The sequence below is a fragment of the Malus sylvestris genome, chromosome 13 (assembly GCF_916048215.2).
Source record: "Malus sylvestris chromosome 13, drMalSylv7.2, whole genome shotgun sequence".
NCBI lineage: Eukaryota > Viridiplantae > Streptophyta > Magnoliopsida > Rosales > Rosaceae > Malus > Malus sylvestris.
The window spans coordinates 21,669,022-21,688,639 of NC_062272.1; the positions used below are offsets into that span (position 1 = coordinate 21,669,022).

At 34.7% G+C, this 19,618-nt stretch overlaps 1 protein-coding gene and 1 pseudogene across 1 annotated transcript; both read right to left on the bottom strand.

Annotated features, from left to right (window-relative positions):
- Positions 1–5,983: 5,983 nt before the first annotated feature.
- LOC126595357 (chaperonin CPN60-1, mitochondrial-like) lies at positions 5,984–10,834 on the bottom strand (annotated as a pseudogene).
- Positions 10,835–17,519: 6,685 nt separating this feature from the next.
- Positions 17,520–17,840, bottom strand: LOC126595358 (uncharacterized). The gene has a single exon (XM_050261678.1). It carries the CDS (start codon positions 17,838–17,840, stop codon positions 17,520–17,522), a length of 321 nt encoding a protein of 106 aa, XP_050117635.1.
- Between the last annotated feature and the right edge of the window lie 1,778 nt (positions 17,841–19,618).

Below are 19,618 nucleotides of genomic sequence, written 5' to 3' on the forward strand. Positions count from 1 at the left end.
CAAAAACATGGTCTGAAAATGGCCAAATGGCCACGGCCAAACTTTTCCAGAAATTTGGGAATTTCTTCCCAACTTTCAGAGTGAAAAACTAACTCGATAGTTAACCAAATAGAGTGATTCAAAAGCCATTTTAAAGTTAGGAATATGAAGAACAAGTTTATACCTAATAAGAGTCCAGTCGTGGTCGAGGTTGACTGAAAAAATGAGCTGAAAGTGACCAAATGGTCACGGTTCCTTTGCTAGAAAACTGAGCAGTCTCCCTCTCGAGCTTTCTGTGCTAAAACATTCGTTCAAAACATGTACATGAGATCAGAATCAACTCATAGGAATGAAATGAAAGCTCCTAGGATTTCCCAAGGCTTACCTAAGCCGTGATGAAAATCGTTGAACCAAAACTCATCGAGTTGGATGTCCAAAACTCGGTCAACACGTGATCAAATGGTATGGTTGAGTTCATGGAGTCAAGATGCACACAATGGTGTAGTTTTTTTGTCACGTTTGTATGTTTTGGTGTGAATTTGAGAAGGTTGCAGAGAAGAAGAGAGAGCTCGGCAAGGGAGAGAAAGTGATGTGAAGGTTGCTTTCTGATTGGTTGGGCAGAGAGAAAGAGAGGTGATTGATTGGGTGAACGAAAATGGGAAGGAAATTGATTGGTGGTGAGTAAAAGGGGAAGGCATGGGTTACATTAAAAGAAAAGAAGAGATAGGGTTAAGTTTTCAGATTTTCTATAGTACAAGGAAATAAAACATACCTGTAACAGTGTTTCTACACTGATAGAAATTCTCGTACACTCGTAACAACGTGTACAATTTAAATGCGATAGCAAGAAATAAAATAAAAGCGATATAAGTACGTCCACGTCACTTGCCAATAAGGGCAAAATAGTCATTCCACATAGTTAGAAAGAAGTTACATAAATAATATAGGGACGGGTCGTCACAACTAAAATATTATGTTTTGAAAAAGAAAGATCGAAAAAGAGTGCAGGTGATGAAAAACCAAAGCATAACGTAAACGACAATCCGACGGTTAAGGTTTGTCCTTAAATTTTTGGAATTTGGGTTCCTGTTTTGGATTTCACTCCTTCATGAAATACATAGCCATTCCCATTACGAGTGTTTCCATATTTTTTTTTTTCACATTTTCCCATTTAAAAATTAATTACTACATTGTTTTCAATTTTTGGGCAATCTTTGTAAAAACACTATTCACGACTATTTTGAACGTTTCAAAAATCCATAACTATTATAAATATTTTAATGTAATTTGATTTTTCGTACAAAATACCAAAGCACGTTAAAAATTCATAATATTCATTTACAAGTGTAAAAAATGTGAAAAAAATATGAAAACGCTCATGATCACATCATCTACGCTTAAACGATGGTTAGATCGTCGTTTAGATTTTTTTTACTCTCCAAACTCGAGAATAGTGTTTTTAGGGGGAGTGGTTATGTAAAAAAATCATAATAATTAATTTACAAGTGTGATAAATGTGAAAAAATATGCAAACACTAGTGATCTCATACTCTACACATTGACTACTGTTTAATCAGCTTTAGATTTTTGAAACCCTCTAAGGTCTTGTGAATAGTGTTTTTCCAATGAATTAAAATATAATAAAAAATTACTAATAATTAATTTAAAAGTGTGAAAAAAATATAGATATGATCATAATGACAAGGCTTAACTTTCATGAGGGAGTCAACTCCGAAACTTTACACCATAGTCCATAAAACATAGTGACAAACTCTAACGGTCTAATTGTGGTTTACGTCTACACTTTAATTTTGTATCATCTGAAACTGTTTTTCAAAGTTTTTTATTATTGAAAACATGATCATGTACTGGATTAAAAAAGATGAACGGTTGGGATCATTGATATCACGTTCCAATTTTTAAGGTTAGTGCAAATATTACTCGATGTTTATAAACTCTCTATACACTACAGAACATTGAGCAATATTTGCACTAACCTTAAAAATCAAAATGTGATGTCAACGTAAACCATTCAACTTTTTCAATCCAGTACAAGATCATGCTTTGAAAAAAGAAACTGGAAAAATGGATTCCGGTGATGAAAAATTAAAGAGTAAATGTAAACAATAATCCGACGGTTAGAGTTTGTCACTAAGGTTTATGAATTATGGTGTCAAGTTTTGGAGTTGACTTTTTCATGAAAGTTGTAGGTCATGTCATCACGAATGTTTCTATATTTTTTTTTAGTATGTTTTTACACTTGTAAATTAATTATTACTATTATTTTTTTTAAGTCATAGGAAAAATGCTATTCACAAGTGTTTGGAGGATTTGAAAAGTACAAATGACGATCTAACCATCGCCAAAGTGTAAAGTATGCGATCTTGAATGTTGGCTTATCTTTTCACATTTTCCCCATTTCTACTCTTATATTAGTCCTGGTTTCTAGGGAATTGGATCCTCTTCGAGGCAAACCCTCGGGATCCTCCTGACCCACTAACACGGACTGTTGAATTTTGATCCAACGGCTATAAACAGGATGACCTTTCTAAAGTTATAATAATTATAGTCATTGAATTAAAGTCCACCAATTCGTGTTAGTGGGTCAGGAGGATCCCGAGGATTTACCTCGAAAAGAATCCAATTCCGGTTTCTAGAGGGTGTGGGCCCAAACCCAATTTACGCCTTTAGTGACCGTTGTCTGAAGCAGCAGAGGAGCTTTGCTTCTTTTTCCTTCTGTCTTTTTTTTTTCTTTTTTGTTAATCTGTAAAAAAAATTATGTGCTTAGTTGTTTATTTCATTCTATTTTACTACTTGAAGTCTTGAAGTGATCTTTGTGTTACAGGACTTCAATAACGTGTCATAATACCATTACTATAGTCAACATAATGATTATATTAAATATATGCAGATAAGTTAATAAACGCAATAAAAGATTGACAGTTTTTTATTGAGTTTAAGAGCTTAATTTTGTTTTGAAAAAAAAAGTGCATACGGTTAACTTTAGAAAGTAAATTAGCATTTAGATTCCCAGCTTATATGCAACATTATTGGACTATGGGAAGGCACATCATAATGTACCACAATATCATTAATATTATTTCAATTTAACCATCTATTTCTAAGTATTGTGTTTTGTTACAAAATGCTTCAGCGTTATTAGGTGTAAAACCTCCCATATAGTAATTGTAATTTTTTTTTTGTCATATGCTCGATGTGGAATTCTATTCTCCAACAAAATGTTTGAACTACTTTTTATTGTTTTTATTTTTTTTTTGGGAACAAAGATTCTACTTTTGTAGTTGAACTGGTTAACTTTTTTGGTATAAGTCGTCCAAAAGCTAGTTACTTTCCATTTATAGCATAGTTGATCACTTTCCATCGTGGAATACCACTACAAGTTTTGAGGATTTTGTTTTTTCTTATACAAGTGAAGTGATAATGGGAGAGGGGTGAATCTGACACGAGACTTGTAGGGCAAAAATAGTCTACCATTTGATTTACATTAGCTTCGAAGATTTAACTCTCAAAAATTCAGAATGTAAAATTTAAATTCTAAGCAAATGTATGCCAGTAGTTAGTAAAAAGAAGAAAATGAAAAAGAAAACCAAGTCGAGTCTATACGTAGTTAAAATTAAACAAGACCCATATATAAATTCAAAGAGGGTCTGTTTTTGCGTCTAAATAACATAACTCGTGTTTAAAACTCAAATCCTCTTACTAGGGTAGGTTTGAAAAACATTTCTGCTTGCATCTTTATTGGTTACATTTTTTCTAGGGCTCCTATAAAAAGTATTTGATAAGTATTTTTTTTTTAAAAAATAAACGCTTTAAGTTTTTTTTCTTCTTAAACAAACGATATTATTTACACTAAGGAAAAGGATGTAAACTTAGTCTCACAAAATATTATTATTATTAGAAAATTGTTATTTACATTAAAGGGGGAGAGAGTGGGCTAAGTCTTACAATGGATCAGCAATAATGTGGTTCACATTCGTCTTTGCCGAGAATCGAACCTAAAACATTTTACTTACAAGTGAAGAGGAATATCACTAGACGGTAATACTAAGTAACAACATTTTATTATTATTATTATTATTATGATGGGTCCATTATCTTTAGTTGTATTATTTATTTATTTTTTGGTCAAATTATCATCGTGTCGGATAGTATTAGAAACTTTGCAAACTTGCTCTCGTTGCGCGCCACCGCCATCTGCTTCCGTAATATTAGGGTTCCCAGAGAGGGCGAGAACGACTGCAATCAGTCTATTAGGGTTAGGGTTTTTGGTCAAATTAAGTGATTTGGGCTTCAATTTTTGTTTAATTTCAAAGTTTTAATCTTTTGTGGGAAACAAAAACTTGGTTTGAAGGTTGAAGAAAATGTTCAGAAACCCAAATTAACGAAAACAAAGAAACACAACAAATTAACGTGAATACAGTCTTAAACCACACTCTTCCTCTATCTAAATATAAAGCATCATGAAATTTCTTCTGAAAGACTTGGAATCCGGAAGTTCAAATCTCTGATTCTCTTTTACAATTCAAAGTAATGCTTTCACTACACATCTTCATAAAATGTCTCATTCGTTGTTTTCCAAACCCTCTGAAATTTATGCTGAAAATATGAGTGAGTGCAAATTATCCGTACGGATAGGAGAGAAACTTTTCATACATGTCTCTCTCTCATTTTCTGTTTTCACTTTCACAGATTTGGAATCTCTGCCTAATATTTTGGCTAAGAATTATTCGGTGATGCGCACTCTAGATCAAAGTTTACAAGGTATGCTCTTGCTTAATTTCTGGTTGGCGACGGCTTTCTATTAGACTTGTCTCCGGACTTTTTCATATTTTTCTTTTATTAGTGCTCTCTTTGCATTAACATAGAATATAAAACCTGTAAAAGTTGTGCATGCAGAAACTCAATTAGGCTCCCATCTGCTTTGTGGGGGTTGTCAAGTAAAATGTTGTTTCTTATCTATATCAACAGATATCCAGAGACAAAATGAACAATGTTGTTTCTGATTTCATGCTTCTACCTTCCTCTTAGCTATAATTAAGCACTTCTAGAGAGCATCCATGTTTGAGTTCTAGATGCTCGACACTAGAGCTCGTTTTACTATTAACCGCGGGGTTTTGAAACTACTTTCCTACCTACATATTTTGGGAATGTTTGGTTGGCATGAAATGTGAAGTGTATGTGTTTTCATTTTGTTTTCTCTGGGACCTAATGATGCTTTATTTTCTCTCCAGAACAAGGCTGGCAACGGCCGTGGCAGCAGCAGCAACTGCATCTGTCAATCCTACTGCTATGGATTTAGATATACCAGTGGATCCAAACGAACCCACGTACTGTTTATGTAACCAAGTTAGCTACGGGGAGATGGTTGCATGCGAAAACCCCAATGTATACGATTTTCCCCTTTTCTATATTTTCTCGTTTAAAATTCTTTTCAACTTTATTATCTAATTTTAGCTTTTTTCCTCCAACAGTGCAATATAGAGTGGTTCCATTTTGGGTGTGTTGGTCTGAAGGACAAACCAAGAGGAAAGTGGTATTGTACAGATTGTGCTGCATTGAAGCCTCGCCAGAAAGGCAAATGATGATGCCGAGTCCTTGTTCTAGAAACGTTCTTGTAGCCGCGATCTTAAGTCTAGTGTCCCAGTGGTACCAATTGTTTTGATTTGAAATTACTGGTCTTGGAAACCTTTGTGTAATATAGAAATCAAGTCGGAAGCGGTCCGGGACTATTGTAGCTCATTAGTTTTGCTACTTAGATTTTGTATTCAAATGACCAAACTATGAAGTTAGAGGAAGAGAGAACTTGATTAGACACAAGTTGATCAAGAGAATTGAGTTCTTAAGTTTTGTGTGATGTATAGGTGTTATTTTGATTCGAAGTTAGATCTTTCCCTTTTTCGTGTTAATTTGAACTTTTTTCTTGTCTTGCACACTTTTTTTCTTCTAAACAAACAATATTATCTACACTAAAGAAAAGAGTGCATTTAAACTTACAATGGGGTAGTAATAATGTGATTCAAATTTGCTTTTGACGAGAATCATAAGACCTCTTATTTACAAGTGAAGATGAATACTGCTAAACCGTAGTACTAAGTAGCTTGTCTATACACCTTTTGAAAAAAAATTCAAACATTGTTGCGATGAGAAGTCATCGAAGTGGTCGGCGGAGTTGAGCCAGCTGACGACAGAATTCTAACTTTGCTCCCATGAAGAGAAGCCACTACAGTGGTCACTATTGTATTGACACGCAAGAACCTCCTGTTTGCCAACGCCATTCCGGCTTGTGACATACTGAAGCATTCTTTTTGGTTCCAATGGAAGGAAATCCAACCCTTGACCTAACCTAATCCTAAGAAAAAATATGCTAAATTCCATAGGAAAGTAACAGTTTTATTTGAAAACATGGCTGGATACAATGGGATTCTTGTTGCAACGCCAACTTTGTATCCTGAACTTGTTGATCTCTCAGTAACTAAGCAATGCCTCATGACCAAACCTAATGAAATCTAAAATGGCTCTAACACCCTGCTGCTCATCTTACATGTGGATTTTGTGAAGTCAAAGGGTGGGTTGTGAAATGTGTGGGAAAGGGAGGCCCTCAGTAATCCATTCCACCCATGCCGCCACCCATTGCCGGGGTCTCCTTTTCACTGGGAAGCTCAACTACAACAGCTTCAGTAGTTGTGAGCAAAGACGACACACTGCGCACAAAAGGCAACAAAAATCAATGGATGAGGAATCGTAGCTAAGCTAATAAGATTAAAACACAGGTCTACTAGGGCTTTACCTTGCAGCATCCACTAAAGCAGTTCTAATTACTTTCAATGGATCGATTACTCCAGCTTTAATCATATCAACATATTCACCTGGTTAAGCAATGGAAAAAGTAAAACCAACCAAAATGAGTAACAGTGAAGATAAAATAGTTTCTGCAATTGATTGGCGGAAAAGTATTTTCGAAGGATTTCTTACCTTTTGCTGCATCATAGCCAAGATCAGTGTTATCTTGCTCCAATAGCTTACCAACAACAACAGCTCCCTCAACTCCCGCATTAGAAGCAATTGTATGAACAGGTGCCTACACAATCAACACGACTTGGAACAACGAACAAAATGCAGCAATGGGTTTTAAGTAGAACTCAAAAACTAAATTCCATTACTTAATAAGATGGCGATCATCGAGGCCAAACTTTAAAAATTAGCAGAATATACAAACCTTTCGAGCATTCTGAATAATCTGAACTCCAACCTTCTGATCAAAATTAACAGTTCAGAGCTTTTCCAACTCTTTAGATGCATAAAGAAGAGCAACACCATCAACTATAAAAGGAAGATAGTTTTAAGATTGTCGACACAAATAGGCAACATCAAACAAAAGCGGCCAAAATGACAAAATAAATTACCTGGTACTGTACCCTCTTCAACGGCTGCTTTAGTGGCATTTAAGGCATCGGTAACCCTATCCTTCTTATCACTAACTTCTGCTTCACTAGCTCCTCCAATTGCAATATAAGCGAATCTCACTACTATTTACTACTGATTTTATCTACAGTATCATTTACTAACACATACAACTAATACAAGGAAACTCAGCCACAGACATTTGTTGATTCACTTTTATCGTTATTATGATTGTTAACAACAACTATAATTAATTTACAATGGGGTAAAATGAGGAAGAAATTATAAGAACACCCAAAAATTGATGGCTACAACCCTAGAGGGATGAAGAAATACAGACGAGTTTACGAAGCTTACTAAACACATACCTTCAAAACGGCAACACCACCAGAAAGCTTTGCGAGTCTCTCCTGTAACTTTTCCTTGTCATAGTCGGAAGTGCTTAATTCAATTGCCGACCTAATCTGTCACCGAAATAGAAGGGAATGAAGATTAAGTACATATCTGAAAGCATAGTTGTAGATGACTCTATTTAAAAAGGAGAAAAGCATTATCTTCATCTTTTGTTACATAACTAAAATGCAAACCATTTATGTCAACAGTTCCAAAATTGGACTAAAACTAATCCCAAGTAAGTAACACAAACCTGTTCAGATCTTTCATCAATGGCCTTCTTGTCACCAGCACCATCAAGAATTACAGTGTCATTGTACAATGTTTTCCCATCCTGCAAACATTAACACAGCCTAAGGATTACATGTCTTGGGTATCATTAGGGACTAAAATATAAGATATAAGCATCATCGGCTTTTACTTATGACTCAATCTATGCATGACTTAGGCTATATAACTGGGCCAACAAACCAGCCAGAGAATAACCACGAGAGTTAAAGTTAACTTACAGAGATTGTGATTACTCCCTCTTTTCCAACCTTCTCCACGGCCTTTGCAATCAACTCACCAATTTCTCTCTCTCCATTCACTGATATTGTTCCAACCTATCGAAGTTACAAAACATTACCTTCAAATCCTCGAAAACCAAAGGAACTTAAACGGAAGAGAAAACAAGGCTGTATAAGAAAGTCCAAAATACCTGTGCTATCTCTTCAGAAGTGCTGATCATTCGTGCTCTGCTCTTCAAGTTCGTTACCACAGAATCAACTGCCGAAGTGATACCACGTCGCAGGTCCATTGCGTTCATCCTGGCAGCAACTGACTTGCATCCTTCAGTAGAAATAGCCTTGGTCAAGATTGTAGCACAAGTTGTACCTGTAAGAATAATTAAAAATTGTAATTACCAAGCCAGACAGAAATTTAAGCAATATCAATCCATTAAGTAATATTTAATTCAACCAAAAGAAAGAAAAAAAAAATGAACCATCCACCCTGATTTTCAGTTATGGAAACTAGTCCAAATGCAAAAGAAAAACATCGATAGACAATCATGATTGAATGACATATTCAAGTATATGACTTACCATCACCCGCTACATCATTGATAGCATTAGCAACCTGTTTCACTAGGCTAGCACCAACATTCTTGACTTTATCCTTAAACTCTATACTTTTTGCAACTGTTACACCATCTTTTGTCACTTTGGGTGCCCCAAAGCTTTGTTCAATAACCACATTTCGCCCCTTTAGCAGCAAATAGCGACCATGTCAGTTTTTTTCAAAGAACAGAGAAAATACAAGAACTCAACATACAAGTTCATATTCACTATAAATAATAGCAAGACAATTAAAACGAAGCAAATGTATAATCCATATCTTACTGACTACGAAAAACAAAGACAAGCAACTATCGAAAAGCCTTTTAGCACTTAGGTTCTCAATGTGTGATTTCCAATTATTTGATTGTAGTTTACCAACAAGATTTAGTCCAAACATCTGGCTATTACAGTTCTTTCCATGAGTCCTGTGAAATAGCTTCCTTAATAACAGCAATAAAAATGTCAAAGCCTCCAATCGCAGTCTTAACATTAACACACACATTTACAAAGACCAGAACATAATGAAAATTCCCCTACGTTCATAACCATATTTATTATACTAAGGAGTTACAGTTTCAGTTTAACAAAATTTGAGTAAAGCACACCAGTAGATATAATTGTATAGGCAAGTGCCTTCGCCCATGTGAGGTAGGTCTCGGGTTCGAGACTTGGGAGCAGCCTCTCCATAAATGGGGGAAAGGCTAGCCGACATTTACCTCTTCCAGACCCTGCGTAAAGCGGGAGCCTTGTGCACTAGGTACGACCTGTTAGATTAAACTTATCAAAAATATAAGTTAAGAGATTAAGCTCATGAACCACAAATTTATACAAGTATTAAAATCACAATTCGATAAATACAATGACAAACTAACCCGTAAAAGCAGTGGAAGAATAAGCCAAATCAGACTTCAAACAGTGCACCTTCTCCTCTCTTGCAAAACCAAAAGTACTCAAACTAACAATAGGTCTTAGTTCAATATTGAGCGTATGTTTTGTGAGAGCAGTGGCTTATGTTTTTATACTAAACATAGATTGCCCTATTACAATCCTACAAGGAATACAAGACCAAATCCTTGTATAAGTATGAGTTCTATTCTCGAGCCAACAGTAGAGTTTCAATCCAAACCAAAGTTGAATTAACTCTTATAAACACATTAAGACCTCTTTATACCAATCTAAAATAACAATGATTATTACTAAACTGTAAGAATCACACTCATACTCTAACACGACCTTTATTCAAATATAACGCAAATGTATAAAATTATCGGATTACACCTAATGCGCATAGAGCACACTTATACAAAGTCAATGTGAAGGTTTTATATAAGGTGAAAGGTAAATGACCGACTAGAATGAGTTGTAGTGGAATCAGGTAGATAACCTTAGGTCCCATGGTGACTTTGACAGCATCCGCAAGCTCTTCGACACCACTGAGCATGAGGGCTCGGGCCTCCACCCCGAATTTAATGTCTTTGGCTGCATAGTTTCTGCTCCAACTCAGCCTACCACCAATCTGAAACACAAACCAAACACACAAAAACACATCAAACAGAGTTCTTTGTGAGGGAGAAAGCTTCGCATTTCTTTAACCAATAGACCCTTTTAAGCAAGCAACCAAAACGCACCTGCTTGGTACAGTTCCTGGCAACCCTGCAAACACAAAACGAATAGATCAACATTAGCATTAAAAGGGCACAAAATATGACTCTTACAGAGAAAAATTGCATAGTAAAATTTGAATTTTGGGCAATTTTTCATTAAAAAAATGAGAGTGACATATCTTTTAATATTTATGTGGAACCGAACGGGACAATTGAGAAAACGAAGAGAGCCCAGAAGAAAGAAAGGGCAGAGATTGCAGAAAACGGTGGAAAGTACCGAGCTTTGGAAGCCAGGCTTGAAGCAAAGCGGTATATACTGAGAAGGCTGAGGTTGCAGAGTTAAAGAGATCGTTAGAAAGAGATTTGTGAGGGTATTGTATTGTATGTACTTTTATCACGTGCGCGAGGAAGAGTCCAGAATCAGCTTGTCAAGTGTAGGGTTTCAGGGTTTTGGGGTCTTCTCAAGTCACAACTCAACCACTCGATTTGGTATTGTTGTGTTTTGAAAAAAAAAAAAAAAAAAAACTGCTTCTTGTGTTGTGAAAATTTGCTCATTTTTGTTGTTTCACATTTTCAACTTTTTAAAACCCAAAACTATGAAAATAAGTTGTTTTTAAGTGTTTACCAAACACTTTTTTAAGCTTAGGCCATCTCTAACCGAGGGCTGGCCAGAGGGCTCGTTTTAGCCCTCTGACCCTCCAAGATTCCCCAAGATATTAATATTTTAATGAACAGTACAGGGCCATATTTGCCTCCGTCTCCAACCGAGGGCCAAATGGTCATAGAGCCAAACATAATTTATTATTTAAAAACTACAACTAAAATGTTGTTTAAGTTTCATGTTGTATAATTTTTATGTTGGTTAATGTTATTTAATGTTGTTTCATATTGTTTAATGTTATTTCATGTTACTTAATTTAATTTAATGTTGTATAATGGCTTAGGAAGTTATAGGAAAAAAAATAGAATTTAAAAAAAATATGAAACAAATTTTGTCAAATAGAAGTTATAGGAAAAAAAATGGAATTTAAAAAAAAATATGAAACAAATTTTGTGAAATAGAAGTTATAGGAAAAAAAATGGAATTTAAAAAAACAATATGAAATAAATTTTGTGAAATAGAAGTTATAGGAAAAAAATGGAATTTAAAAAAAATAATAATAATGTAAAAAAAATAATCAAATCAAATGCAACGGCTAGTAGCCGTTTCATTTGAATTTTTTTTAAAACAATCCTGTCGGTTATAACCGACATGAATACACCATTATTTAGTATATTAAATAATAGCATGTATTCCTGTCGGTTATAACCGACAGGAATAACAAAACTATAAAAAAAAAAATAGCCAGCCCAGGGCTGGCTGGCTGGCCGAAAGCAACTAGCCCTTTGGCCCTTTGAAATTCCGTGGAGCCCTCCCAGATTCCCGAGCCCTCTGGCCTAGCCCTCGGTTGGAGACGGTTTTAGGGCTATTTTCAGCCCTCTGGCCCTCTGAACCCTTCGGTTAGAGATGGCCTTAGCTTTTTTTTATACCAATTTTTTATAAAAGCACCTCAATATCAAACCAGGACTCAGTCTCACAGTTGTATCTAATTACATATACGCCCCTCAAGTTCAATATGAAACTCGTTTTCTACTCTTTTGAAATTGAAATTGTCACTTTAACACCCTGACATTTGAATTGTCTCATTTTAACCATGTCTTTTTGTGATTCCTGCTAACTTTTTGTGATCCATTTTTTCATTACCATGTTTAAATCCGTTGAAATGTTCCTCACCCCAATATACCTATTAAGGAATTCCCTCCAGCAAGTTGCAATCCAAGTCAGTGGCAGAGCCATTGAGAGACCATCCACTCTGAATATATATATATATAATTTTTTTTTTAATTTTTAATAATGAAAACTACGTTTAGTTAAGCAACATGTATATCAGTTTGGACATCTTTAATTTTTTATTTGTTGGATATTTGTACTTATGCATTTAGCTAGATTAGAGCATCTCTAGTCATGCTCTCAAATTTTTAATTAAATTTTAATTAAAAAGACTAAAAAATACTTTAAGAGCTCCTAAATAAATTATATTCCAATCATACTCTCTAATTTAGAAAATCATTGTAATTGCGGACCAATAAGAATAGAGTTTTTATTTAAAATATTGATAATTATTGTTAGGAACTTCTTTCTCACTCCATATATTTAAGAGTACATAGGAGAATCCCTGTCTTAGGGTTTAGGAAGTACCAGAATTTTTACCCGTGCACATTGCTGAGGGATTAAAAATTGTGTGAAAGAGATATAAATTGCTTCTTTTTTCCCTTATTTTCTTTGTTTTATCTTTTTTCAATTCTTTTTTCATTTTCAATTTCGTTTCCCGTGAGATTATCTCTATCTTCACAAGCTGCAGCTTCCTCATGGTAATACAAATCCTCACTGTCACAACCAAGCATGCACTAAACAGCTTCTGCCCATTTTTGAACACCCGAACTTTGTATATTCGAATCCACAACAAACATCAAACGAATACTTGATGTCTTTCTCCTTGCCAAAAATGCAAAACTGATACTTGTTCTCCTGAAAAAATATGGTGCGCACATCGGGGAAAAGACGTTTAGGATTTAGGACTAAAGAACAGAGTTTGCAGAGTATATCTTTACGAATTTTCAGTCAACTAGGATGTTTAGTACTTTTATGTCAAATTTTGGTTATAATTATTATAAAAAAAATTTAATTTACTAAAATTCTATTTATGGGCCAAAATTTGGCTAGTTTTCCAAATTTCTCGTGTTGGATGGTTGGAAGAGGGAGCTCAGGAGACGGTTATTGGTATTTAATTTACTTCTTTATGTTTATGATTTAATTATAGTTTTTCTAATCTGTTTTATTTAAAATAGCATTTAATAGTCACTTAGTACTATGGTCTATTGGTATTTCTCTTCACTTGGAAGGAAATGGCTTAGATTCGATTCTCATCATGGGCAAATTTGAACCACAGTATGGCTAGCGCATTGTAAGGCATAGCCCACTCCCTCACCTCTTAGTGTAGATAATATTGGTTGTTCGACACTCAATATTATAGTTTGGTTCTAAGTGAGAGGTCTTAAGTTTCAAATCTAGGTGGTGAGCAAAAATGCTCCATTTATCATTTGTATCAATGTCTCAATCATAAGAATCAATTAGAGGATTCTTTTCTATAAATACGTATAAGTTTATATACACAAACACATATATCTACACTTAACAAACGATATTATCTACATTAAGGGGGTGGTGGGTTTAGCCTCACAATGAGCTAGTAATAATGTGGTTCAAATTCTCTTTTGGTAAGACTCGAATATAAGACATCTCATTTACAAGTGAATAAGAATATCACTAAATCGTAATAATAAGTGGCAAATACTTATATATTTTAACTTTAAAAATTATCAATCAAAGAAATATTGAGCGATATTAGATTTGATTAATAGAGTCGAAGTTCTTATTAAGAATGGGGTTGCATTGTAGCCGATAAGAGAGGAAAATTAATAGGATAATTCAATCCATTCTTTCTTTAATTGATGAGATTTTTTTTTTTTTTTTTGAGGTGAAACGGTAGCCATTTTATTAAGCAACGTTAATGTAGCATATAATTTTTGAGGAGGGTATCCTTGATCAACAAGAATCAAAATCTGAATATAAAGTCATTCAGTAATACGGTCTAATAGTATTTATCTTCACTTGTAAGGTGAGAGGTCTTAGGTTTGATTCTCGCCAAATGCGAATTTGAACCATATTATTGCTAGCCATTGTGAGGCTTAGCCCACTCTTTTATCCCCTAATGTATATAATATCCTTTATTAAAAAAAAATCTGAATATAAAGCCATCTTGATAAATCTATGCATCACAACATTAGCATTTATACGAATATACCGCAAAACTGCTTTGATATACTCTACTAAACCAGTTAAATGTTTATCTTTCCAAAAAAAAAAAAAAAAACAGGTAAATGTTTAATTTTATTTTTTAGTTCATTTAATTATTATTTTTTGCATAATATAACCGTAATTAATTAAATAAACACGTGTAACGATACAAGGGGTGGAGGGTAAGAAAAATCGGACTCCACAAAATCAATTGAAATCTCATTGGATTTCAATTTCTATAAATGGTTTACGCGGCCTAAAATTGTAACCAAAAAATAAATCACCCGTAAATTAATTTTAAAAATAACGAGACAAGTATCCACATGAATTGCATCCCCTCTTCTAACCCTAGCTATCCGGCCACAGAACAATACTTGTAATATTCACAATATTCCTAATAATTCACAATATTCCTATCTTTTTATTATGTACCGATAAATTTTTATGTGATTGTAATAATTTTTGTTTTATATTATGAATTTGTTCGTACTTTTTACCCATGTATATAAATGGGTGCAATATTTTTTGTTCCTATTATGTACCCATGTGTTTTGTTGTCATAGAATGAATCCATATTCATTTTTTGATACATTATCCATATTCATTTTTGGGTACATTACCATAAATGTTATTTACAATTATTTTGAACATTATGGATAAATTCCTTTGACATTTATAATTACAAACTTATATTGTTACATTGCTTCTTATCCATTTATTCAATTAAAAAAAATTTGAAATTTTTATTTCTTTTATTGGCTAGCCGTTTTCTAATTTATGTGCCATAAAATTTAAATTTTTATGTCAAAAAGTTGTCAAAAAGTTGTCAAATACATGGAAATACATATTAATAGGAATATGGTGAGGTTTACAAAGTTAGCGTCAAGGGACCAAATCCAAAATCTTCTTATTCCTAATATTTCACAAATCACCATATTCACAATATTCCTAATGTTAAAATATTTCTAATATTCACAATATTTCTAATTATTTACAGTATTCACAATGTTCCTATGAAAATCAATTAAATCTCATTGAATTTCAATTTCTATAAATGGTTTACGCAGCCTAAAACTGTACTAGTAAATTAACTATAAAAATGCTGAGACATGTAACCGCATGAATTGCATCCCCTCTTCCAACCCTAGCTATCCGGCCCCCAAACAAAACAAAACAAAACAAAACAAAAACCTTGTCGTACCCTGCTTGAAAAACATGAGCCATTTTCTGAGAAAGGTTCTTGTTCTGCATATGTTGTTAATGGTTATTCTCCTCAACACAAATACACTTAAGGCTGCAATATTTGATGCTCCAAAAGAAATATCCGTCAAGATCACCAATGTTCTGGAAAGCAACGAGAACCTGACAGTCCACTGTAAGTCGGGTGACAATGACCTCGGTGTACAGGTACTCAAGCCTAATGTCATCTATGAGTTTAATTTCAAAACCAATGTTTGGGGATCGACATTATTCTTTTGCGGCTTTAGTTGGTCGAAGGAGTTTCATTGGTTCGACATTTTTAAGGCCAAAAGGGATGATTGCAGCGAGTGCCCTTGGTCAATATTTCAAGCTGGCCCTTGTTTGTATGGTCCTAAAGGTATTTGCTATCAGTGGAACAGACAGTGATGCGGGGAGAATTGTATAAGGGGATGTTTATGATATTTTCATTACGTTTAAGTGCTTGCTCATCAAACGTTTAGAATAAGTGACAAGTTCACATTTGAATAATTTGTTCAGTCTATCGACATGGTTAGCCGACATTCACCTCTCCCAGACCCTGCGTAAAGCGGGAGCATTGTGCACTGGGTACGACCTTTTTTATCGACATGGTTCCCATTTATATTATTCTTCAGTGCTTACTCTCATCATATTATATAAGAATTATAGTTTAAATCTGAAGTAATTCCATAGATTCATCCATGACTCTTAGGATTGTGAAAATGTAGTCTTCTATCGCAAGGGCAAGAAAAACAGACAATAGTTGGGGTTTTTAGTCAATGGCCTTTTACCCACATGTTAAACTGTCAACGGCCATTGTCATGTTTTCTTGTTACTTGCAGTGTGCATATAAGCGAGGGCAATTGGTTTAAACGATCTAAAATCAAATTTCAGTTCGGCACAAAATCAAATATCAACAACATATCAATCAAGTAGACGCGACATGTCGATCCAATATTGACAACAGATCGATCAAATATTGATGACACATCGATGAAATATCAAGGACATACTACAAATTAATCATTTCAACAATTTGAAATTGAATCGTTTTTGTAACCACATTTTGACCTTTTTAGTCTTCATTAATTAAAATTGGTTTCTATATACCCCACCTTATGAAGTGTAGGCGACACATCGATGAATCGAGGACATACTAAAAATTGATCATTTCAACAATTTGAAATTGGATCGTTAATGTAACCACGTTTTGACCTCTTTAGTCTTCAGCCATCGAAAATTGGTTTCTAAATATCCAAACTTCTAAACTATAAGAGACACATTTATGAAATCAAAGATATAATAAAAATTGATCATTTCAACAATTTGAACTGGGATCGTTTCTGTCATTTTGACCTCTTTAGTCTTCAGTCGTTGCAAATTGGTTTCTAAATACCCCTACTTCTAAAGTATAGATGACTCTCGATCGATCATTGAAATGCATTATGAAATAGCCTTAGAGGGATATCTATGGATGCCACAACGTAGAAAGCACACAGTCTATGTAACATAGAGGTAAGGAATAACTGAATAAGGAACATGAAATGTTTGTTCCTAATGATTTTCTAGATCTCAAGACACACATGATGACCTTGTCAAAAATAGATTCCTTTTTCGAAATGGGTGGTGCTATCTATACACCCCTTTTACATCGCGGTTCTCTCAATTTTTAGTCATTGTATTGAATGAATTAAAGAAGAACAAAGAACATATATTAACAAGGTATGTGTGGAGGTAAAAACGGATGTGTGTATAATATAACCCTTTCAAAATAAGCATTGATCACACATTAACGTCTTGTAACATGCCTAACGACTCATTTATTTGTAGGAAGATTTATTTTAGCCAAATAACAAAATTAGAAGATCCACTTTATTTCTCAACTTAATTTTTTTCTCAATGTGGTCATGTAAACTGCAACTCTGACCTCTTACGGCTTTCAATGAAGAGATACAAGTAGTCCTGTTTCACACGCCAAGCGCACCAGTTTCTAGCACATCTAGTTGCATCTCTTTTAGCATCAAAGATGTTGAAATGCCCGTTTACACTACACCAACTCATGTCACAAGATAACCCAGGAGTAGTATTAATGTTGACGGTCCAAAAGAAGTCATTCAAAAATGGGATCGAGTGAGAGGTCGGATCTATGCCTTCAGCTTGACAATGAACATTCAGATTGATGTTTTGAGCCAAGTCATTAAAAACAGTCATTCGATAGTCAGCCATTGAGCTGCAGATGGATTATGAGACCATAAGAAGGAAAAATCATGTCAAGGTGTTCATGTTGGTAATCTTTCATAACCTTGATGGAGATGATTGAATACAAGATGATTACTGAAATGCTGCAATGCTTTAGTTTCCTTTAAATAATTTTTTTTTTTTGTGAAACAAACCAAGGTGATAATTGTTTTGACCTAAGATGCAAATGTTGGATGTCATTTCCCTCCTTAAGTTTCCAAGGATTAGCATTGTACTTAGTCAATACACATTGACTAAATACAATGCTAATAAGAGAAGGATTGAGGTTGTCTTTTAATTATGTCCCAATTTCTACATCCAGTTAAGGTTGAATCTTGAATGGTGAATTTTGCATGGTTTGCGTGGTATGTACTAAAGAATTCCAAGCTAAACCGGTTATTTGTCAACGAATGCAGTAAATGCGGGAATGGCAAACGTGTATCTAGAGAGCGCTTGTGAGGCCTATATTAAAAAGGAAGGGCTTTGGTCACTTGTGCATCAATCAAGTGAGGTGTTCTACAACTCAAATCTGACGGTATATTAGTCAGGATGTTAACAGAAGCGTTTTTTTCTTCTCTTTTGTAAGAGTGATCTTTATGATTGAGAGAGGGTGTATGAGGGGAGTGTTTATGGGATAGGGGCTCGGGTTTGGGTTTAAACTCTTGAACGGTTATTTTATCTGATTCCAAACACTAAAAAAAATACCTTGCCTGATAAAGTTTGTTTAGGTGTTTTGGTTAGTTTGTTTGGATTAGTTTCTTTGGTTGAACTTGACAGAGAATGGAGATGACTTTTGGAGTGTGTTTTACGACTTCAACGACTGTGCAAAAATGCAGCAGCAATACTTTCATTAAGTAGTGGAAATCTTGTAGGGTATGGTGCATTGCCATGACCCATACTTGTTTAAAGAGTGATTGACAAGAGGCTTAACAACCATTTCAGCCTTACTACTCCAAATTGAATCCTAGCCCTTCATTTGGGTTTTATGTGATCTAATATGGAGTGTACACTTGTCACTCACACACTCACACATACATTTAAACTGAAAAACTAGCTGTTGGAGGCTAAAACCTTTTATTCTTCTTTCTTCTTCAATGCAGATAGAAGCTATGCTCGAGAGCTCTTTGCTGCCTTCGATGATTCGACTTCAGAAGCTGTTTAGCTTCCAACACTCCCTTCTAAACTGCTTTTGGGAGTCATTCCGAGCAATCCCCTTAGGTAATTGAATCTATCCTTTGGTAATGCTTTTGTGAAGATATCTGCGATCTGATCTTCTGTGCTACAATAGATTAGCTTGATTGTGTTGTCCTGCAATGCCTCTCTGATGAAATGATATCTTCTTTTGATGTGCTTTGTTCTCTAATGAAATACTGGATTTTTGGTCATGGAAATTGCAGAGGTGTTGTCACACAGAAGTGGTGTGGCTTCAACCTGCAATTCACCAAAGTCTTTGAGTATAAACCTTAGCCAAATAGCTTGAGCCGTTGCTTCTAATGCACTCACGTACTCTGCCTCAGCTGTGGGTAGTGCAACACTTTGTTGCTTCACAGAGGCCTATGGAAAAACCCCTGAACCAAAGGTGAAAGCATAGCCTGATGTGCTTCTACTATCATCTTCACTGCCACCCCAGTCACTGTCACAAAATCCAATTAGGATAGTTGACTTCCCCATTTCATACTTGATGCCATAGTCAAATGTTCCTTGCACATATCTTAGAACTCTCTTTGCTGTCCCCATGTGTAATGCTAGGATTATGCATAAACCTA

Coding starts and splice junctions, on each gene's coding strand:
- LOC126595358 (XM_050261678.1), bottom strand. CDS start 17,840: ATGGCTGACTATCGAATGACTGTTTTTAATGACTTGGCTCAAAACATC.